The 23,307-nt window shown below is 50.9% G+C and overlaps 1 protein-coding gene across 1 annotated transcript in view; it reads right to left on the reverse strand.

The window, feature by feature from the left end:
* The window catches only part of UVRAG (UV radiation resistance associated), a 161,991-nt gene that overhangs the window by 24,240 nt on the left and 114,444 nt on the right, over positions 1–23,307 (reverse strand). The window contains exon 13 of the mRNA XM_060235346.1: positions 11,555–11,633. Coding sequence (XP_060091329.1) covers positions 11,555–11,633 — 79 coding nt within the window. The remainder of the gene's footprint in view (positions 1–11,554; positions 11,634–23,307) is intronic.

Consider the following 23,307-nt stretch of genomic DNA (forward strand, 5'->3'; position numbering starts at 1 on the left):
TCCAACATGGCTTCTCTTATGTTCTTATGTGACACAGAGTGTTGGACTGGAGGGGCCACTGGCCTGATCCAACAGGGCTTCTCTTATGTTCTTATGTGAGACAGAGTGTTGGACTAGAGGGGCCATTGGCCTGATCCAACATGGCTTCTCTTATGTGGCACAGAGTGTTGGACTGGAGGGGCCATTGGCCTGATCCAACAGGGCTTCTCTTATGTTCTTATGTGACACAGAGTGTTGCACTGGATGGGCCATTGGCCTGATCCAACATGGCTTCTCTTATGTGGCACAGAGTGTTGGACTGGAGGGGCCATTGGCCTGATCCAACAGGGCTTCTCTTATGTTCTTATGTGACACAGAGTGTTGGACTGGGTGGGCCATTGGCCTGATCCAACAGGGCTTCTCTTATGTTCTTATGTGAAACAGAGTGTTGGACTGGGTGGGCCATTGGCCTGATCCAACATGGGATCTCTTATGTTCTTATGATGGCATTTTACAGACACTCCACCTCTGGGACTGGAGAGAGCAGATACCTATCATGATGAGTAGCCATCTTTCACGAAGTTGTCCGCTCCCCATTTAAGCCCTCTCAAACTGACGGCCATCGCCACCTCCCGTGCCAGCAAGTGCCGCAGTTCAACTACGTGCTGTGTGAAGCAGCACTTCCTTGTGTATGGCTTGAATCTCCAACGTCTCAGCTTCTGTGGGTGACCCTGAATATACCAGGGGTGGCCAACATCTCCAGATGTTTTTTTTGCCTACAATTCCCATCAGCCCCAGCCATTGGCTATGCTGGCTGGGGTTGATGGGAGTTGTAGGACCCCTGGAATATACAGAACAGAAAACACCACCTGCAGTCTCTAGGCTCTATTTCCATGCGCTGGATAAGGGGGTCCCTGCCCTTTTTAAGCCTGCAAGCCCATCTGAACATAAGAACATAAGAGAAGCCATGTTGGATGAGGCCATCGGCCCATCCTGTCCAACACTCTGTGTCACATAAGAACATTAGAGAAGCCCTGTTGGATCAGGCCAGTGGCCCATCCAGTCCAACACTCTGTGTCACATAAGAACATTAGAGAAGCCATGTTGGATCAGGCCAACGGCCCATCCTGTCCAACACTCTGTGTCACATAAGAACATTAGAGAAGCCATGTTGGATGAGGCCAACGGGCCATCCAGTCCAACACTCTGTGTCACATAAGAACATAAGAGAAGCCATGTTGGATCAGGCCAACGGCCCATCCAGTCCAACACTCTGTGTCACATAAGAACATTAGAGAAGCCATCCAGTCCACACAGTGGCCAAAAATTTATACACACACACACACACTGTGGCTAATAGGCACTGATGGACCTCTGCTCTATATTTTTATCTAACCCCCTCTTGAAGCTGGCTATGCTTGTAGTCGCCACCACCTCCTGTGGCAGTGAATCTGGGATTCTGACACTGCATGGTGGGCGCAGAGATAAAATGGCTGCCACAAAAGGCAGAGCCCGCCAGGCTTCAGTCACACATTGCTGATCCTTGTGCTCTGGGGGCAGCTGCTACCAAAGAAACATTTACAAAAATCCACACAGCCCGTCCGATTTCCAGTGGCCAATCAGAAGACTCACTAGGAAAACGCCCAACCTTTCCCTGCTTACCTCCTAAAAACAGGAGGAGGAGGAAGAGAAGACAACATTGGATATATATTCTGCCCTCCACCCTGAATCAGAGCCTCAGAGCGGCTCACGATCTCCTTTATCTCCACTGTGAAGCAGGTGGGGCTGAGAGAGCTTTCCCAGAAGCTGCCGTTTCAAGGACAGCTCTGCGAGAGCTATGGCTGCCACACAGCCATTCCAGCAGCTGCAAGTGGAGGAGTGGGGAATCAAATCCAGTTCTCCCAGATAAGAGTCCACACAATCACTACACCAAACTGGCTCTCAGGAGGAGGAGGAGATGAAGATACTGGATTTATACCCCTCCCTCCACTCCAAACATCAGTCCCAGATTGGCCTACAATCTCCTTCATCTTCCTCCCCAACAACAGACACCCTGTGAGGTGGGTGGGGCTGAGAGAGCTCTCACAGCAGCTGCCCTTTCAAGGACAACTCCTATGAGAGCTATGGCTGACCCAAGGCCATTCTAGCAGCTGCAAGTGGAGGAGTGGGAAATCAAACCCAGTTCTCCCAGATAAGAGAGCTATGGCTGACCCCAGGCTATTCCAGCAGCTGCAAGTGGAGGAGTGGGGGAATCAAACCCAGTTCTCCCAGATAAGAGAGCTACGGCTGACCCCAGGCCATTCCAGCAGCTGCAAGTGGAGGAGTGGGGGAATCAAACCGGTTCTCCCAGATAAGAGAGCTATGGCTGACCGCAGGCCATTCCAGCAGCTGCAAGTGGAGGAGTGGGGGAATCAAACCGGTTCTCCCAGATAAGAGAGCTATGGCTGACCCCAGGCCATTCCAGCAGCTGCAAGTGGAGGAGTGGGGAATCAAACCTGGTTCTCCCAGAGAAGAGAGCTCTGGCTGACCCAAGGCCATTCCGGCAGCTGCAAGTGGAAGAGTGGGGAATCAAACCTGGTTCTCCCAGAGAAGAGAGCTCTGGCTTACCCAAGGCCATTCCGGCAGCTGCAAGTGGAAGAGTGGGGAATCAAACCTGGTTCTCCCAGAGAAGAGAGCTATGGCTGACCCAAGGCCATTCCAGCAGGTGCAAGTGGAAGAGTGGGGAATCAAACCCGGTTCTCCCACATAATTGTCTGCACACTTAACCACTACACCAAACTGGCTCTCAAAGAAGATGTTGATGGGCACCACGGAGACATGAGCAGCACATTGGGGACACCCGCACTGGATGATTCCCACTTTATGGTTCACCTTCTGGAAGAGGATACATTAATTCCCAGATCTTTAAGCCATCCTTGCACCATCTCTCCAAGTCCGTGTGAAGCAGGAACGCTTGCAAAATCTCATCGCTATGCAAAGGAATTCCTATTCGGGAACTGAACTCTTACAAAAAAATTCTTCGTCTTTCATTCACACACGTGCGCACTCGCACCCAGACGCAACAGATGGAAGCTATTACCATCGAGCTGAAACGGAGCACACCGAGATGCCATTCCCGGTTCCAAACAACGGCCATAACATTCTGCAGAAAATTGCATTGACCTGCTTACAATTCCACCTTCAGCTCTCCAAGGAGTCGGACGTGGTTTTTTTCATTGTACTCAGCGGTGCGAGTTCACAGAGATTCCACGCTCCCTCTGGGGGCGTGTTTGGATTTCCAGTGATTGTGTTTACTGTGTCTCAGTTCTCTCCCTCCCACAAAGGAATCGGAAGGGCAAGAGGTGTATCGTAAAAGATCCAATAGGGGAGTGGACCTGTTCCAATACGAAGAGGTGTACAGTTTGCCTGCTCAGTCGCAGGATGATTCCATGACTGTGGCATTTCCAGAAACCTCCGTTCCAGCGGCAGAAGACAATGTTGGGGAAAGCCTCAGCCTCTCTGCCCTGTTTGGGGGCCCAGTTTGGAGAGCCAGAGTTGGTGCAGTGGTGAAGTGTGAGGACTCTTATCTGGGAGAACTAGGTTGGATTCCCCATTTCTTCGTTTACAGCTGCGGAATGGCCTTGGGTTAGCCAGAGCTCTCTTATCTGGGAGAACCGGGTTTGATTCCCCACTCCTCCACTTGCACCTGCTGGAATGGCCTTGGGTCAGCCAGAGCTCTCTTATCTGGGAGAACCGGGTTTGATTCCCCACTCCTCCACTTGCAGCTGCTGGAATGGGCTTGGGTCAGCCAGAGCTCTCTTATCTGGGAGAACCGGGTTTGATTCCCCACTCCTCCACTTGCAGCTGCTGGAATGGCCCTGGGTCAGCCAGAGCTCTCTTATCTGGGAGAACCGGGTTTGATTCCCCACTCCTCCACTTGCAGCTGCTGGAATGGCCTTGGGTCAGCCAGAGCTCTCTTATCTGGGAGAACCGGGTTTGATTCCCCACTCCTCCACTTGCAGCTGCTGGAATGGCCTTGGGTCAGCCAGAGCTCTCTTATCTGGGAGAACCGGGTTTGATTCCCCACTCCTCCACTTGCAGCTGCTGGAATGGGCTTGGGTCAGCCAGAGCTCTCTTATCTGGGAGAACCGGGTTTGATTCCCCACTCCTCCACTTGCAGCTGCTGGAATGGCCTTGGGTCAGCCAGAGCTCTCTTATCTGGGAGAACCGGGTTTGATTCCCCACTCCTCCACTTGCAGCTGCTGGAATGGGCTTGGGTCAGCCAGAGCTCTCTTATCTGGGAGAACCGGGTTTGATTCCCCACTCCTCCACTTGCAGCTGCTGGAATGGGCTTGGGTCAGCCAGAGCTCTCTTATCTGGGAGAACCGGGTTTGATTCCCCACTCCTCCACTTGCAGCTGCTGGAATGGGCTTGGGTCAGCCAGAGCTCTCTTATCTGGGAGAACCGGGTTTGATTCCCCACTCCTCCACATGCAGCTGCTGGAATGGGCTTGGGTCAGCCAGAGCTCTCTTATCTGGGAGAACCGGGTTTGATTCCCCACTCCTCCACTTGCAACTGCTGGAATGGCCTTGGGTCAGCCAGAGCTCTCTTATCTGGGAGAACCGGGTTTGATTCCCCACTCCTCCACTTGCAGCTGCTGGAATGGCCCTGGGTCAGCCAGAGCTCTCTTATCTGGGAGAACCGGGTTTGATTCCCCACTCCTCCACTTGCAGCTGCTGGAATGGCCTTGGGTCAGCCAGAGCTCTCTTATCTGGGAGAACCGGGTTTGATTCCCCACTCCTCCACTTGCAGCTGCTGGAATGGCCTTGGGTCAGCCAGAGCTCTCTTATCTGGGAGAACCGGGTTTGATTCCCCACTCCTCCACTTGCAGCTGCTGGAATGGGCTTGGGTCAGCCAGAGGTCTCTTATCTGGGAGAACCGGGTTTGATTCCCCACTCCTCCACTTGCAGCTGCTGGAATGGGCTTGGGTCAGCCAGAGCTCTCTTATCTGGGAGAACCGGGTTTGATTCCCCACTCCTCCACTTGCAGCTGCTGGAATGGGCTTGGGTCAGCCAGAGCTCTCTTACCTGGGAGAACCGGGTTTGATTCCCCACTCCTCCACTTGCAGCTGCTGGAATGGCCTTGGGTCAGCCAGAGCTCTCTTATCTGGGAGAACCGGGTTTGATTCCCCACGCCTCCACTTGCAGCTGCTGGAATGGGCTTGGGTCAGCCAGAGCTCTCTTATCTGGGAGAACCGGGTTTGATTCCCCACTCCTCCACTTGCAGCTGCTGGAATGGGCTTGGGTCAGCCAGAGCTCTCTTATCTGGGAGAACCGGGTTTGATTCCCCACTCCTCCACTTGCAGCTGCTGGAATGGGCTTGGGTCAGCCAGAGCTCTCTTATCTGGGAGAACCGGGTTTGATTCCCCACTCCTCCACTTGCAGCTGCTGGAATGGCCTTGGGTCAGCCAGAGCTCTCTTATCTGGGAGAACCGGGTTTGATTCCCCACTCCTCCACTTGCAGCTGCTGGAATGGGCTTGGGTCAGCCAGAGCTCTCTTATCTGGGAGAACCGGGTTTGATTCCCCACTCCTCCACTTGCAGCTGCTGGAATGGCCTTGGGTCAGCCAGAGCTCTCTTATCTGGGAGAACCGGTTTGATTCCCCACTCTTCCACTTGCAGCTGCTGGAATGGGCTTGGGTCAGCCAGAGCTCTCTTATCTGGGAGAACCGGGTTTGATTCCCCCACTCCTCCACTTGCAGCTGCTGGAATGGGCTTGGGTCAGCCACAGCTCTCTTATCTGGGGCAACCGGGTTTGATTCCCCACTCCTCCACTTGCAGCTGCTGGAATGGCCTTGGGTCAGCCATAGCTCTCTTATCTGGAAGAACCGGGTTTGATTCCCCACTCCTCCACTTGAACCTGCTGGAATGCCTTGGGTCAGCCATAGCTCTCTTATCTGGGAGAACTGGGTTTGATTCCCCACTCCTCCACTTGCACCTGCTGGAATGGCCTTGGGTCAGCCAGAGCTCTCTTATCTGGGAGAACCGGGTTGGATTCCCCCACTCCTCCACTTGCAGCTGCTGGAATGGCCTTGGGTTAGCCAGAGCTCTCTTATCTGGGAGAACCGGGTTTGATTCCCCACTCCTCCACTTGCACCTGCTGGAATGGCCTTGGGTCAGCCAGAGCTCTCTTATCTGGGAGAACTGGGTTTGATTCCCACTCCTCCACTTGCACCTGTTGGAAGGGCCTTGGGTCAGCCAGAGCTCTCTTCTCTGGGAGAACCAGGTTTGATTCCCCACTCCTCCACTTGCAGCTGCTGGAATGGCCTTGGGTCAGCCAGAGCTCTCTTATCTGGGAGAACCGGGTTTGATTCCCCACTCCTTTACTTGCAGCTGCTGGAATGGCCTTGGGTCAGCCATAGCTCTGTTCTCTGGGAGAACTGGGTTTGATTCCCCACTCCTCCACTTGCGGTTGCTGGAATGGCCTTGGGTCAGCCATAGCTCTCTTATCTGGGAGAACCGGGTTTGATTCCCCCCTCCTCCACTTTCACCTGCTGAAATGGCCTTGGGTCAGCCATAGCTCTCTTATCTGGGAGAACCGGGTTTGATTCCCCACTCCTCCACTCGCAGCTGCTGGAATGGCCTTGGGTCAGCCATAGCTCTTGCAGGAGTTGTCCTTGAAAGGGCAGCTTCTGGGAGAGCACTCTCAGCCCCACCCACCTCCCAGGGTGTCTGTGGTGGGGGAGGAAGGGAAAGGAGTGTGGCGCCCCGTCAACATCATCGGCCGGCGGTCATAGTGGGAGGAGGCCCAGGAGGGGGACGCTTGTGGCCTCAGAACGGGAGGGTGAGCCGTCTCCTCTTCCTTCATGCCCACCCCCCCCCCCCCCGAGTGGGTCAGCCCGTTGGGCCGTCAGCCTTGGAACTGGACATCGGGTTCTGTCTGGGGTGGGAGCTCCTCCCCTCCCCGTGCCACTTGCCTTCTTCAGCCCCCATCAGCCTCATCCCAGAGCTGCCTGGGCCTCTGCGGCTTGGCCGCTGTGCTCTGCTCCACCACATCCACTCAAGGCCCGGATGCGTCCCGGCATTTCGCACCTCCCCCGACAGCCCAGGATGCCCACCTCCATCAGCCGAGGTAGGTGGGTCGAGCGGTCTCGGGGGGGGGGGGTTGCCGGGTTGCCTGGGGACCAGGAGGGGCCGGGATGGTGCAGCTCAGACAAGGAGATGGGAGGGACTGTGGCTCAGTGGTAGAACATCTGCTTGGGAAGGAGAAGGTCCCAGGTTCAATCCCCAGCATCTCCAAAAAAGGGTCCAGGCAAATAGGTGTGAATAACCTTAGCTTGAGACCCTGGAGAGCCGCTGCCAGTCTGAGAAGACAATACTGACCAAGGGTCTGATTCAGTATAAGGCAGCTTCATATGTTCATTGTGAGTCGCTCTGAGATTTGGAGTGGAAGGTGGGATATAAATCCAATATCTTCTTCTTTTCTCTCAGCCTCACCACACCTCACAGGGCGTCCACTGGGGGGGGAAGAAGATAAAAGAGACTGTAAGCCACTTAGAGATCCTGATTCAGAGAGAAGGGCGGGGTATAAATCTGCATCCTTCTTCTTCTTCTTCTTGTTCTTCTGCTTCTAGGGTGCTCCAAGTTTTACATCATTTTGATTGGCCCTAACAAAAAGCTCTAAGAGCCCCGTGGTGCAGAGTGGTAAAGCTGCGGTACTGCAGTCGGAGCCCTCTGCTCACGACCTGAGTTCGATCCCAGCGGAAGCTGGTTCAGGTAGCCGGCTCGAGGTTGACTCAGCCTTCCATCGTTCCGAGGTCGGTCAAATGAGTCCCCAGCTTGCTGGGGGGGAAGCGTAGATGACTGGGGAAGGCAAAGGCAAACCACCCCGTAAAAAGTCTGCCGTGAAAAAGTCGTGAAAGCAACGTCACCCCAGAGTTGGGAACGCCTGGTGCTTTCACAGGGGACGACCTTTTTTTAAACAAAAAGCTGGGACTGGATGGCCCAGGCTGGCCTGATCTCGTCAGATCTCAGAAGCGAAGCAGGGTCAGCCAAGGAAGCCCAGGGTTGCTATGCAGAAGCAGGCAACGGCAAATCTCCTCTGGTCATCTCTCACGGTGTAAACCCTACGGGTCACCATAAGGCAGCTTCAACTTGATGGCACTTTCCAACCCTTATAATAATAATAGAACATATGAAGCTGCCTTCTACTGAATCAGACCCTCTTGGGTCCATCAAAGTCAGTCTTGTCTACTCAGACTGGCAGCCGCTCTCCAGGGTCTCAAGCTGAGGTTTTTCATGCCTACTTGCCTGGACTCTTTTTAGTTGAAGCTCCTGGGGATTGAACCTGGGACCTTCTGCTTCCCAAGCAGATGCTCTACCACTGAGCCACAGCCCCATTCATGGCTCTCCAGGGTCTCAAGCTGAGGTTTTTCACACCTACTTGCCTGGACCCTTTTTAGTTGGAGATGCTGGGGATTGAACCTGGGACCTTCTGCTTACCAAGCAGTTGCTCTACCACTGAGCCACAGCCCCATTCATGGCTCTCCAGGGTCTCCAGCTGAGGTTATGCATGCCTTCTTGCCTGGACCGTTTTTAGTTGGAGATGCTGGGGATTGAACCTGGGACCTTCTGCTTACCAAGCAGTTGCTCTACCACTGAGCCACAGCCCCATTCATGGCTCTCCAGGGTCTCCAGCTGAGGTTATTCATGCCTTCTTGCCTGGACCGTTTTTAGTTGGAGATGCTGGGGATTGAACCTGGGACCTTCTGCTTACCGAGCAGATGCTCTACCACTGAGCCACAGCCCCATTCATGGCTCTCCAGGGTCTCAAGCTGAGGTTTTTCACGCCTACTTGCCTGGACCCTTTTTAGTTGGAGCTGCCGGGGATTGAATCTGGGACCTTCTGCTTACCAAGCAGATGCTCTACCACTGAGCCACAGCCCCATTCATGGCTCTCCAGGGTCTCAAGCTGAGGTTTTTCACACCTATTTGCCTGGACCCTTTTTAGTTGGAGCTGCCGGGGATTGAACCTGGGACCTTCTGCTTACTGAGTAGATGTTCTACCACTGAGCCACCAGAAGAGGTCTGCAGTGGCCCGTCTCATCCAGCATCCTGTCTCATCCACTGGCCGACCAAGTGGGCAGCAGTGTGGGTCTGAAGCATTAGAACAAAGTCTGAATTCAACCAACCACTTCCTCCGGACAGCCGACAGCAGGACAAAGAGGCCAAGGCCCTGTGTCCCCTCTAAGCCAGGTTAGTGTGAATCCGCTTACAGTTTTCTAGCCTCCGGCTCACACATTTTTGTCTTAACCAGGGGTCGTTTTGTAGAAAAATAGGTGGTGGAGCTCATTAGCATATGCCCCCTCAGCCAAAAGCAACCCAATACAAGAAAGGAGAGCCCCAGGCGAGTGAGGTCTGCTTGGGCTGGCTAGAGCAGGCTTCACTCACCTGGGGCTCTCCTGGGCAGCCCCGCTCCACAGTCAAGAGGCCAGCAAGCCACTCACTGCTCCAAATCACATAAGATGTGGAGAAAGGGTGGTGTGGGCTTCTCCAGGGGTTCATGAGAGCTACTGGGTGTGTAGCAAAGCTCCTGGTGGCTGGCTGGTTGACTGCTCTCCTAACCCAGGGATTGTTCTGCAGCTGCACCTCCTATTCAATGGACAAGGTAGGTAGGTGGGGAGGAAGAGGAGGAACTCTCAGAAAGGTTCAGCAGCTGTGCTCCTGTAAATTCCTGCTGAATCTGAGGCCTGGTCTTAACTCAGGAAAAACGGCCCCAGAGCAAACTGATTCATGCAGCAGCTCACAGCCTTAATGCCAGTTGCTCACAAAATGGAATTTTGCTCACAAGACTCCACAGCTTAGCAGGAGTATTGCTGTGAGACTTTCCCCTGATGTTGGCTCGTGGCTCTGGGATTCAGAGGCTTTTGTTCTGGATTCTGGGTGAGCCAATGCGGCAAGTTGCTTCCTTTTTTTCTACTGTATGTTAATTGTCCAGCCTCGTGCCTGATGTGCCCACGGGACGCGAAGATACGCGAACACTCAAAATAAAGAAGCTCTCGAAATAAAGAACCCCGCCATGCAAAATATAGAAATATACTATCATTTTGTAAGGCCTGCAAGACGGAGCTGTTCGGCCGGGCCTTTGGTTGATGCAGCGGGTGTGCTATTCCAGCACCTGTTCCATCAGTTGGCCTCGCTTGTTTGGGACATCCTGCTTTACAGACTATGCTGCTACCCTATTATTATCACTTTCGTTCATTTTGGGCGGAAATTGCTGTATCCTGTGAAACGTGCCCTTCCAGCCCCACCCACCTCACAGGGTGACTGTTGTGGGGGAGGAAGGTAAAGGAGATTGTGAGCAGCTCTGAGACTCTTCGGAGCGGAGGAAGGGATATAAATCCAATGTCTTCATCTACCTCACAGGGTGTCTGTTGCAGGGGAGGAAGTTAAAGGAGATTGTGAGCCACTCTGAGACTCTTCGGAATGGAGGGCAGAATATAAATCCAATATCTTCATCTACCTCACAGGGTGTCTGTTGTGGGGGAGGAAGGTAAAGGAGATTGTGAGCCGCTCTGAGACTCTTCGGAGTTGAGGGTGGGATATAAATCCAATATCTTCATCTACCTCACAGGGTGTCTGTTGCAGGGGAGGAAGTTAAAGGAGATTGTGAGCCACTCTGAGACTCTTCGGAATGGAGGGCGGAATATAAATCCAATATCTTCATCTACTTCACAGGGTGTCTGTTGTGGGGGAGGAAGGTAAAGGAGATTGTGAGCCGCTCTGAGACTCTTCGGAGCGGAGGAAGGGATATAAATCCAATGTCTTCATCTACCTCACAGGGTGTCTGTTGTGGGGGGGGGGGGAGGTAAAGGAGATTGTGAGCCGCTCTGAGACTCTTCGGAGTGGAGGGCGGGATATAAATCCAATATCTTCATCTACCTCACAGGGTGTCTGTTGTGGGGGGGGGGGAGGTAAAGGAGATTGTGAGCCGCTCTGAGACTCTTCGGAGTGGAGGGCGGGATATAAATCCAGTATCTTCATTTACCTCACAGGGTGTCTGTTATGGGGGAGGAAGGGAAAGGAGATTGTGAGCCGCTCTGAAACTCTTCGGAGTGGAGGGCGGGATATAAATCCAATATCTTCATCTACCTCACAGGGTGTCTGTTATGGGGGAGGAAGGTAAAGGAGATTGTGAGCCACTCTGAGACTCTTCGGAATGGAGGGCGGGATATAAATCCAATATCTTCATCTACCTCACAGGGTGTCTGTTGTGGGGGAGGAAGGTAAAGGAGATTGTGAGCTGCTCTGAGACTCTTCAGAGTGGAGGGCGGGATATAAATCCAATATCTTCTTCTTCTTCCAGTCCAACGATGCGCCGATTTGTTTTATTATTCTATTGTTTGATTTACTAATTTTATTGCATTGTTTTAAATTTAAACGGTAGGTTTTTATTGTTATTCAGTTGTGATCCGCCCTGAGCCTGTTATGGGAAAGGGCAGAATATAAGCCTACTAAATAAATAAATAAACTCACCCTCTCTTCACAGAATGTTCTTTTAGCTACACAACTCTTCAATATTTTAGAGTGCTAAAATACCTGTGCAATGTTTTTGTTGAGAAGGTAGACGCCGTACTCAAACTGCAGTTTCTCTCCTCCTTTTGGATTCAGCGGAAATCTGAAATGGAAAGAGAATAAAAGCACGTTTTATACCAGGCTGTTAATCAATTCAAAGTGCTCTCCGTTATCCCAGGAGCCATTTCCTAAGCACTTTATAAGATTTACTCCTTCGACCAGAAAGCCTCTGAGCACAAAAATCAACCAAAAATGGGCAACAGATTTAGCTAATGCAGCTTAGATCTCAATGGAAGACCAAAGCAGGAATAATATCTATTCCCTAAAGCGGCGTTTCGCAAAGGCAGGGTCATGACCCGGCACCGGGCCACGGAGCCCTCATTCCACGCCAGGCCAAAAGAGCAGCAGCTCAAACAGAACGTGGGCGAAAAGGGTGCTTGGCTGCTCCCTCCCTGGCACTTCCTTCCCATCCAGGGGAGGGAGGAGCCACGTGCCCTTTTCGGCCGCGGTGTGTTTGAGCTGCCGTCGGCTTGGCCCAGCGTGGAATGAGCTCCGTGCCGATTTCCGAGCGATCGGGCTGTCGGGCGGGGTGGGGCAGGGGAGGAAGGGTTTTGTGCAGCATGAAACTGACCTGCCAGAGGTGGGGAAGGGAGAGAGAAGGAGGCGCAGAGGCTTATAACCGGGTGGGGGGGAGGAGGCACGATGAGGAGGAAGGCGGGGGGAGGGGCGGCCAGGGGACTGCAGGCCCTGCGGTTTGGCGTTGAGAGCTCCATGGCCTGATTTCCCAGTAAGAGTGTCCTTTCTTTCACTCTTTCCTTCCTTTCACCCTTTTCCTTCCTTTTTCCATTCTCTTTTTTTTCTATATTTGTTTCCCTCCCTCTCTCTCTCTCCCTCCCTCCCCCCTCTCTCTTTCTTTCTCTTTCTCTCATTCTCTTCTCTTTCTCTCTCTCTCTCCTCTTTCTTTCGCTCTCTTTCTCTCTCTCTCCCTTTCTTCCTTCCTTTTTCTTTCCCCATCTTTCTTCCTTTTCTCTCTGTCAGTCTTTTTCTGTCTTTCTTTCTTCTCTCTCTTTCTTTCTTTCTGTCAGTCAGTCTTTTCCCTTCCTTCCTTCCTTCCTTCCTCGCAGCTGCTAATCTGGGGGCGTGGGAGAAGTTTTAAACGCCCTGCCATTTCATGTTTTCCCAGGCTGAGAGCATTTTATATTTTTAGGTTTCTGCTGTGTGGTCCTTGTGCTTTTTCTTAATGTTTTATTTTTACAATTGCATTGCATTGCATTACAATTGCAAAATCCCACTATTCTCCTACCTTTCCTAAACAAAATACTGCAAGTTTTAGGCTTGTTTGTACATCGTTTCCTGTCTCCCCCAAAGTCTCATGGCTCCACCCCCAAAGTCTCCTGGCTCCACGCCCAAATTTTAGTGGGCCACGAAGGAGAAGTGTAAAAATAACCGGGCCACGGGGGAGGGGGGGGAGTTTGGGAAACCTGCCCTAAAGCATTATGACATACCGAAACTAACTTCATTTAACATACTAACTGGGGCTCCCTCAACCAGGATCTGAAGACGGGGTTTCAAACCGGTTAGGGAGTGCTAGTAAAGAAAGAAAGAGGTCAGTGTTAACCCATGGTGGTCATTCTTTTCTATTTAGTGTCGCCTTTCTATCAAGACTCAAGGCAGATTACAAGATACAGAAAACACATTAACAAAAGACAGTCTAAGGCAGGGGTGTCAAATGTGTGGCCCAAGGGCCAAATCAGGCCCCCGGAGGGCTCCTATCAGTCCCACAAGCGACTCACTGTCATCTGCTTCCTTCTCCCTCTCTTGCTTCCATCTTGCTTTCCAGGCTCGCTCAATCGCACAGGAGCTACAGAGCAAAGCCTCTATTTTCTCCATTGGCTGAGGCTCCTCCCTTGGGGAGGAAGGGGGGAAGAGAGAGCTTGCTTTGCCAGGTCCTCTCAATTGCACAGCAGAGCTACCGAACCAAGCCTGTCTTCCTTCTGTTGGCTGAGGCTCAAATAGCCAGTGAGGTGGATTAGGATGTCCTTTATAAAGTTTATATCTCCCCTTCCTGGCATTACATTTTATGACGCATGTGGCCTGGCCCGACAAGGACTCATTGATGCCAGATCCAGCCCCCATAACAAACAAGTTCAACATCTAAGGACTGAAGTACTATAATGAAAAAAAGGTGGGGGACGCTGCAATAAACAGGGATGGGTTCAGTGGATAAAAGTCCACCATTGACACGTCAAAGGTTGCAGCGTTGGTGTAAAGTGCCGTTAAGTCACAGTCGACTTATGGTGACCGTGTTTGGTTTTCAAGGCAAGAGACATTCAGAGGTAGTTTTGCCTTTGCTTGCTTCTGCATAGACAACCCTGGACAGCCAGTTTGGTAAAGTGGTTAAGTGCGCAGACTCTTATCTGGGAGAACCGGGTTTGATTCTCCCCTCCTCCACTTGCAGCTGCTGGAATGGCCTTGGGTCAGCCAGAGCTCTCTTATCTGGGAGAACCGGGTTTGATTCCCCACTCCTCCACTTGCAGCTGCTGGAATGGCCTTGGGTCAGCCAGAGCTCTCTTATCTGGGAGAACCGGATTTAATTCCCCACTCCTCCACTTGCACCTGCTGGAATGGCCTTGGGTCAGGCAGAGCTCTCTTATCTGGGAGAACCGGGTTTGATTCCCCACTCCTCCACTTGCAGCTGCTGGAATGGCCTTGGGTCAGCCAGAGCTCTCTTATCTGGGAGAACCGGGTTTGATTCCCCACTCATTCACTAGCAGCTGCTGGAAAGGCCTTGGGTAAGCCAGAGCTCTCTTCTCTGGGAGAACCGGGGTTGATTCCCCACTCCTCCACTTGCAGCTACTGGAATGGCCTTGGTTCAGCCATAGCTCTCTTCTCCGGGAGAACCGGGGTTGATTCCCCACTCCTCCACTTGCACCTGCTGAGATGGCCTTGGGTCAGCCATAGCTCTCTTCTCTGGGAGAACCGGGGTTGATTCCCCACTCCTCCACTGGCAGCTGCTGGAATGGCCTTGCGTCAGCCCTAGCTCTCTTATCTGGGAGAACCGAGTTTGATTCCCCACTCCTCCACTTGCAGCTGCTGGAATGGCCTTGGGTCAGCCATAGCTCTCTTCTCTGGGAGAACCGGGTTTGATTCCTCACACCTCCACTTGCACCTGCTGAGATGGCCTTGGGTCAGCCATAGCTCTCTTCTCTAGGAGAACCGGGTTTGATTCCCCACTCCTCCACTTGCACCTGTTGAGATGGCCTTGGGTCAGCCATAGCTCTCTTATCTGGGAGAACCGAGTTTGATTCCCCACTCCTCCACTTGCAGCTGCTGGAATGGCCTTGGGTCAGCCCTAGCTCTCTTATCTGGAATAACCGGGTTTGATTCCCCACTCCTCCACTGGCAGCTGCTGGAATGGTCTTGGGTCAACCCTAGCTCTCTTATCTGGGAGAACCAGGTTTGATTCCCCACTCCCCCACTTGCACCTGCTGGAATGGCCTTGGGTCAGCCATAGCTCTCTTATCTGGGAGAACCGGGTTTGATTCCCCACTCCTCCACTTGCACCTGCTGGAATCCCCTTGGGTCAGCCAGAGCTCTGTTCTCTGGGAGAACCGGGTTTGATTCCCCACTCCTCCACTTGCACCTGCTGGAATGGCCTTGGGTCAGCCATAGCTCTCTTCTCTGGGAGAACCAGGTTTGATTCCCCACACCTCCACTTGCACCTGCTGAGATGGCCTTGGGTCAGCCATAGCTCTCTTCTCTGGGAGAACCGGGTTTGATTCACACCTCCTCCACTTGCAGCTGCTGGAATGGCCTTGGGTCAGCCATAGCTCTCTTCTCTGGGAGAACCGGGTTTGATTCCCCACTGCTGCACTTGCAGTTGCTGGAATGGCCTTGGGTCAGCCATAGCTCTCTTATCTGGGAGAACCGGGTTTGATTCCTCCCTCCTCCACTTGCAGATGCTGGAATGGCATGGGTCAGCCATAGCTCTCTTCTCTGGGAGAACCGGGTTTGATTCCCCCCTCCTCCACTGGCAGCTGCTGGAATGGCCTGGGGTCAGCCAGAGCTCTCTTATCTGAGAGAACCGGGTTTGATTCCTCACTCCTCCACTTGCAGCTGCTAGAATGGCCTTGGGTCAGCCAGAGCTCTCTTATCTGGAAGAACCGGGTTTGATTCCTCACTCCTCCACTTGCAGCTGCTGGAATGGCCTTGGGTCAGCCAGAGCTCTCTTATCTGGGAGAACCAAGTTTGATTCCTCACTCCTCCACTGGCAGCTGCTGGAATGGCCTGGGGTCAGCCAGAGCTCTCTTATCTGAGAGAACCGGGTTTGATTCCTCACTCCTCCACTTGCAGCTGCTAGAATGGCCTTGGGTCAGCCAGAGCTCTCTTATCTGGAAGAACCGGGTTTGATTCCTCACTCCTCCACTTGCAGCTGCTGGAATGGCCTTGGGTCAGCCAGAGCTCTCTTCTCTGGGAGAACCGGGTTTGATTCCTCACTCCTCCACTGGCAGCTGCTGGAATGGCCTTGGGTCAGCCAGAGCTCTCTTATCTGGGAGAACCGGGTTTGATTCCTCACTCCTCCACTTGCAGCTGCAAGAATGGCTTTGGGTCAGCCATAGCTCTCTTATCTGGGAGAATCGGGTTTGATTCCCCCACTCCTCCACTTGCAGCTGCTGGAATGGCAGAGGTTGTCCTTGAAAGGGCAGCTGCTGTGAGAGCCCTCTCCAGCCCCACCCACCTCACAGGGTGTCTGTTGTGGGGGAGGAAGGGAAAGGAGATTGTGAGCCGCTCCGAGACTCTGAGCGGAGGGCAGAAGATAAATCCAATGTGTTTTTCTTCTTCTTCTTCCTTGGTGGCCCCCCTTCCAAGTCATGACCATGACCAACGCAGCTTAGCTTCCAAGATCTGATGAGGCTGGGCTAGCCTGGGTCATCTAGGCCAGGGCAAGTGATGCTCTGTATTCTTGGTGCTTGGGGGTGGGCACAGTGGGAGGGCTTCTAGTGTCCTGACCCCTGTTCTGGCTATACCTTTAAGCAATTCCTTTACAGCCCGGACAAAAAAAAAAGGCATTATTTCTTCGAAGAGTCATTAAAGCCCAGGGTTTAACAGACGTCATTACAGTGTAACCAAAAATGTCAGGGTCTCGGTTTTTACAATACTTCAACTCTTAATGGGTCACTTCAAGTTGAGGGATATAAAATCACTCCAAACACTATATATCTAAACTCGCCTTACTTAATAGAGCCATAAATCCAAGCTGTCTGCAGAGCAGGAAAATAAAACAGAGACCTTTAAAAAAAAGGGGGGGCAGGGGGAGAAGAAGTGTGCCACTGAATTCTCTGGCACACCGTTGTTGTGAGCGAGGCACAGATCGCAAGGAGCTCGCTTCAGTATCTACCAAGTCACTTTATCCAACTGTAGCAGAATTTGGATTATAAAAGGGATCCGGTTACAATTAATAGGGAAAAGCGCGTTCGAGCCCGACCCGTAAAGGCAGTTCTTTAAAACACACAATGCAATTTGTCACATGATAGTATTTCACTTTTTTGCGGGAGGGGAGCTGTATATCTGCTGTGAGGAGAAAGGGAACCGCCAAGGGAGCGACTGCAAATTACAGGGCTCAGCACGTTTGCTCGGGGTTCGGTTTGAAGGTATGCTGACATCATCGAGATAAGATTCCGAATGGTGAACTTGTGGTCCCGCGGTTACTTTTCTTGTGACCGCCCGCCCCGCAATAAACACTTATAGAGGGGAAGAAATCTTAGTAAAATAAAAGTTTTAGTGTGTCAGCTTTAATGAGACACTCTGTTAAGGTCTGATTCGGGAGACATTTTCGAAATGATAAAATGCAGCCCTTCTTCACAAGCAAAGGACTTCACCGCCGAGATTCACAGGTAGTAGGTGACGCGAAAGTCGTGTGTGATGCAGAGCGTCAGTCTACTTTTCTCCCTTTCTTCCGATACAAGAACTTGTGGGTATTCAATGAAATTGCTGAGCAGTCGGGTTAGAACGGATAAAAGGAGGTCCTTCTTCACCCAAAGGGTGATTAACATGTGGAATTCACTGCCACAGGAGGTGGTGGCGGCTACAAGCATAGCCAGCTTCAAGAGGGGTTAGATAAAAATATGCAGCAGAGGTCCATCAGTGGCTATTTATATATATTTTTGGCCACTGCGTGACACAGAGTGTTGGACTGGATGGGCCATTGGCCTGATCCAACATGGCTTCTCTTATGTTCTTATGTGACACAGAGTGTTCGACTGGATGGGCCATTGGCCTGAACCAACCTGGCTTCTCTTATGTTCTTATATGACACAGAGTGTTGGACTGGCTGGGCCATTGGCCTGAACCAACATGGCTTCTCTTACGTTCTTATGTGACACAGAGTGTTGGACTGGATGGGCCATTGGCCTGATCCAACATGGCTTCTCTTATGTGACACAGAGTGTTGGACTGGATGGGCCATTCTTCCCTGGGGATAAAAGAAAGGGCCAGGAGAACTGAACACTGATGCAACCCATCCTGTCCTCCTTCATATCAGCTGCCTAAGTTTGCAGAATCAGTTTCACCCTCAGATAGCCTCTGTTTAAACACCTCCAAAGATGGAGAGCCCAACACCTCCTGAGGAAACCTGTTCCACTGAAGAATCACTCTAACAGTCAGGAAGTTCTTCCTAATGTTTAGTCAAAAACTATTTTGATTTCATTTCAACCCGCTGATTCTGGTCTGACCTTCTGGGGTAACAAAAAACTCCACACCATCCTCCTGATGACAGCCCTTTAAGTACTTGACGATGGTGATCCTATCACCTCTCAGCCGCCTCCTCTCCAGGCTAAACATCCCCAGCTCCTTCAACCTTTCCTCATAGGACTTGGTCTCCAGACCCCTCACCATCTTCGTCACCCTCCTCTGGACCCCTTCCAGCTTGTCTATATCCTTCTTAAACTGTGGTCCCCAAAACTGAACACAAGACTCCAGGTGACGTCTAACCAGAACAGAGTAAAGCGATATCATCACTTCACGTGATCTGGATACTATACCTCTGTTGAAAACAGTCCAAAATCGCATTGGCCTTTTTAGTTACTTCATCACACCGCTTTGTCACACATTCAGTGTATGGTCCACTAAGACTCCTAAATCCTTTTTGCACATACTCTTGCTGAGACAAGTCGCCCACATCCTATAATGATGCACTGGGGTTTTTACTACCTAAATGCAGAACTTTGCATTTACCCCTGTTAAAATTCATTTTATTTGTTTTAGTCCAGCTTTCCAGCCTGTCAAGATCATCCTGTATCCTGACTCTGTCTTCTACCCTTCCCAATTTGGTATCATCTGAAAATTTAATATGCATTCCTTCTGTTCCTTCACCCAAATTCATAAAGATATTAAACAAAACATGTCCTAGGACAGATCCTTAAGGCACTCCACTTGTGACTCCTCTCTAAGAGGATGGGGAACCATTCACAAGCACTCTTTGAGTGTGATCTGTCATTGCTACAGATCCACCTAACAGTGAAAGGATTCAAACCACATCTTACCAATTTGTCAACAAGAATACGATGTGGAACCTTATCAAAAGCCTTAATGAAATCAAGATAAACTATGTCTACGGCATTCCCTTGATCCAGCTAGGAAGCAACTTTCTCAAAAAAGGGGAGAAGGTTATAGTCTGTTGTGACTCGTTCTTGAGAAACCCACGGTGGCTCTTAGTAATCACAGCCATCTTTTCTAAATGCTCAAGGACTAACCTTTTGATTATTTGCTCCAAAACTTTTCCAGGTATAGACATCAACCTGACAGGTCAGTAGTTCCTTCTTTTCCCCCTTCTTGAAGATGGGAACAACATTTGCCCGCCTCCAATCTTCTGACACCTCACCTGTTCTCCAAGAATTCTCAAAAATTCTTGGTGCTTGGGGGGGCCACAGTGAAAGGGCTTCTGGAGTTCTGGCCCTACTGGTGGATCTCCTGACACCCCTGTATTTTGGCCACTGTGTGACACAGAGTGTTGGCCTGGATGGCGATGGGCCTAATCCAACATGCGTCTCTTATGTTCGTATTGAAATAATTTAGTGAAGCTAACAGGACCAGGCTGACTCAGTGCTTTGCGAGTAACGTCATGGCGAAGCCCTTTATTACCGTTGCTCAATACTTTGAGATAAGTGTTAAGGGACATCTGAGAGGAGCTGTTGCTTTTACTTTAAAACTATTAGTTACAGATAAAGGGCAATATCTTTAAGAGCCGCCATTACTGCCGAGTGTAAAAGGATGTCTTTTGGCACTAGCTGTTTCCATTACTACCACGTTGACTTCTAGAAGCCCATCTTTTCTGGACCATCTTTGGACAGGCATTTCCCCGCTCGCGCCCTCGTTTCATTTTGGAGCCGTGCGATGATGTTATCGGCCTAATCTGGACCTGCTCTGCGTCACGGGACAGCTTCGATATTTGGAAAAAGGCCTTAATGAGTCTCCGTGGCCTTCCGGGGGTCAATCAGATGTTAACTGTGCTCGCAAAAAGCTGAAAAAGATTGAGGGGCTGTAAAATAAACATATCTATTACTGTTCTTTTTTTCCCGCCCCTTCAGATACGACAGCTCACTCTTCCGGGTCCTCGACTCTAAACATCTTTATATTGCTAAATGCGGTGATTTATGAACTTCTCTTTGTACTCAAAGAGATCAAACTCATATGTACCGATATGTTAGCGACGGTGCTCTTCAAAAATGCCTGTACGGTCACCTGCCTATAATCCCGGCTGTTTTTTAAGCTTAAGGAACCGATTGATTTTTAACAGCTCCCACCTGGTTCTAATCTGACTGGAAAACATGTGGTTTAGATCCTGATTTGCCTCTAATCAGGCCCTTTTTTGCCTGCATTTCAAACTGAATTGAAGAAACCCAAGGAGAGAGCCGCAAATCCACAACCCCAGTCCGCCCCCCCCCCCCGCCCCGCCTGCCCGCGCTGTCGGAGAAAGATGGCTGAAAATGTAATGTTTCCAGTCACATCTTGAAAACAAAGGTTCTGGCCAGCTGAAAGATCCGGGCATTGGAAGAAAAGGATTAAATTCTAATTTGAAGCAAGAGCTGCCAGGTGAAAATGGTTAGAACGAGCATGGGCCCCTTCAGCCAGAGGGATTCGGAATTGCGAGAGCTCAGATGCAAAGGGTGCTTGGTTCCAGAATCAGTCGCACACAAATAGTCTTCCATCTGCTGCACCAAAGTTTCCACAGTGCACGTGAAACTACCTTCTGTTGCTGTTGTTCAGTCGCACAGTCAGGTCTGACTCTTGGCGACTCCATGGACAAAGTCACGCCAGGCCCTCCTGTCTTCCATCATCCTCCGAAGTCTGCTCGAATTTGTGTTTGTTACATCGGTAACGCTGACCAGCCATCTCATCATTTGCCGTCCCCTTCTTCTTTTGCCTTCTGTCTTTCCTAGCACCAGGGTCTTCTCCAGTGAGTGCTCCCTTCTCATTGGGTGGCCAAAGTCTTTGAGCTTCAGCTTCAGCATGTGACCTTCCAGGGAACAGTCTGGGTTGATTTCCCTTAGGACTGGCTGATTTCTGCAGTCCAAGGGACTCTCAAGAGTCTTCTCCAGGGAGTGCTCCCTTCTCATTTGGTGGCCAAAATATTTGAGCTTCAGCTTCAGCTTCAGCTTCAGCATCTGACCTTCCAGGGAACAGTCTGGGTTGATTTCCCTTAGGACTGACTGACTGGATCTTCTTGCAATCCAAGAGTCTTCTCCAGGGAGTGCTCCCTTCTCATTGGGTGGCCAAAGTCTTTTAGCTTCAGCTTTAACATCTGACCTTCCAGGGAATAGTCAGGGTTGATTTCCCTTAGGACTGAATGATTTGATCCAAGCAACTCTCAAGTGTCTTCTCCAGCTCGAAAGCATCTATTCTTCTGAGCTCAGCCTTCCTTATGGTCCAACTTTCACAGCCATACCTTACTACTGAGAATACCACCACTTTGACTATACGGACTTTTGTTAGCAGGGAGATGTCTCTTTATTATACTGCAACAGTCAGGAAGGTCTTCCTAATGTTGAGCTGGAAACTCTTCTGATTTAATTTCAACCCACTGGTTGTGGTCTGTCCTTCTGGGGCAACAGAAAACAATTCCACACCATCCTCTCTAAGACAGCCCTTCAAGTCCTTGAAGATGGTGCTCATATCACCTCTCAGCTGCCTCCTCTCCAGGCTAAACATGCCCAGCTCCTTCAACCTTTCCTCATAAGACTTGGTCTCCAGACCCCTCATCCTCTAGATGACAGCCCTTCAAGTCCTTGAAGATGGTGATCCTATCACCTCTCAGCTGCCTCCTCTCCAGGCTAAACATGCCCAGCTCCTTCAACCTTTCTTTCCAGACCCCTCACCTATATTCCTACTAGTATCTAATGAAACAGCTTTGAGTCTTGAAAGTCTATACCCCCCCAAAAAAATCTTTTTTTTGGTCTCTATCGTGCTACTGAGCTTAAATTTAGTTGCTCTGCTGCAGACCAACACGGCTACCCGCCCACAATTATATAAATAAAATCAGCATTTAGAATAATACACGCACTCAAATTCTAACAATTATAAAGCGGTTGGATTCTGGGGCCCTCAGCCAATTGACCTAATTACACATGAAGCCTGGGAAAACCCTGGCCCGCTGTGTGTTTACAAGAGAGCGGATATAGCAGAGATACCCAATCCTTGGAAGGTCGCGGAGGTTAAAACTACTTAAGCACCACATTTAAACTCACTTGAAAATGGCTCTAATTCCTGATTAGTCGCTCTGATACGGTGAGCGATTGCTCAGATTATGGAAGAATTTTACAAACGAGGGTTAAGTAGGCCACAGATGTTATTCCTGGTGTGATATATTAGACGGGCCCTCCAGCCAGCTCTGCCAAAGCATACTGTTTCGTTCCCGAGAGACTTCAGAATTCCGAAGAGTAACTAAAAGCACATTATTATTCTAGCCTTTTATGGTAGGTAATTTTTATTTATATTTATATCCCGCCCTCCCCGCCGAAGCAGGCTCAGGCTGCTTTATGACATAAAGACTTGGGTTTCAACGGTACCTTCAAAACAGAGACAGGACTAACCTGAAAACCTGAATCCATTTGTACAAAGAAGGATTCCCAAAGAGAAGAAGACGGCTGCAGATTTATACCCCGCCCTTCTCTCTGAATCAGAGACTCAGAGTGGCTTACAATCTCCCAGGGCTTTTTTTTTTTTTTTTTTTAGCAGGAACGCAGTTCTGGCTGGCTTGGTGTCAGGGGGTGTGGCTTAATATGTAAATAAGTTCATGCTGGGCTTTTTCTACCAAACAAACCCTGTAATCTTCTATATCTTCTCCCCCCACAACAGACACCCTGTGAGGTGGGTGGGGATGAGGGGGCTCTCATAGCAAGGACAACCTCTGCCAGAGCTATGGCTGACTCAAAGCCATTCCAGCAGGTGCAAGTGGAGGAGTGGGGAATCAAACCCGGTTCTCCCAGATAAGAGAGCTATGGCTGACCCAAGGCCATTCCAGCAGGTGCAAGTGGAGGAGTGGGGAATCAAACCCGGTTCTCCCAGATAAGAGAGCTCTGGCTGACCCAAGGCCATTCCAGCAGGAGCAAGTGAAGGAGTGGGGAATCAAACCCGGTTCTCCTAGATAAGAGAGCTCTGGCTGACCCAAGGCCATTCCGGCAGCTGTAAGTGGAGAAGTGGGGAATCAATCCCGGTTCTCCCGGATAAGAGAGTTGCGGCTGACCCAAAGCCATGCCAGCAACTGCAAGTGGGGAATCAAA

This window comes from Heteronotia binoei, chromosome 3, assembly GCF_032191835.1.
Source record: "Heteronotia binoei isolate CCM8104 ecotype False Entrance Well chromosome 3, APGP_CSIRO_Hbin_v1, whole genome shotgun sequence".
Classification (NCBI taxonomy): Eukaryota; Metazoa; Chordata; class Lepidosauria; order Squamata; family Gekkonidae; genus Heteronotia; species Heteronotia binoei.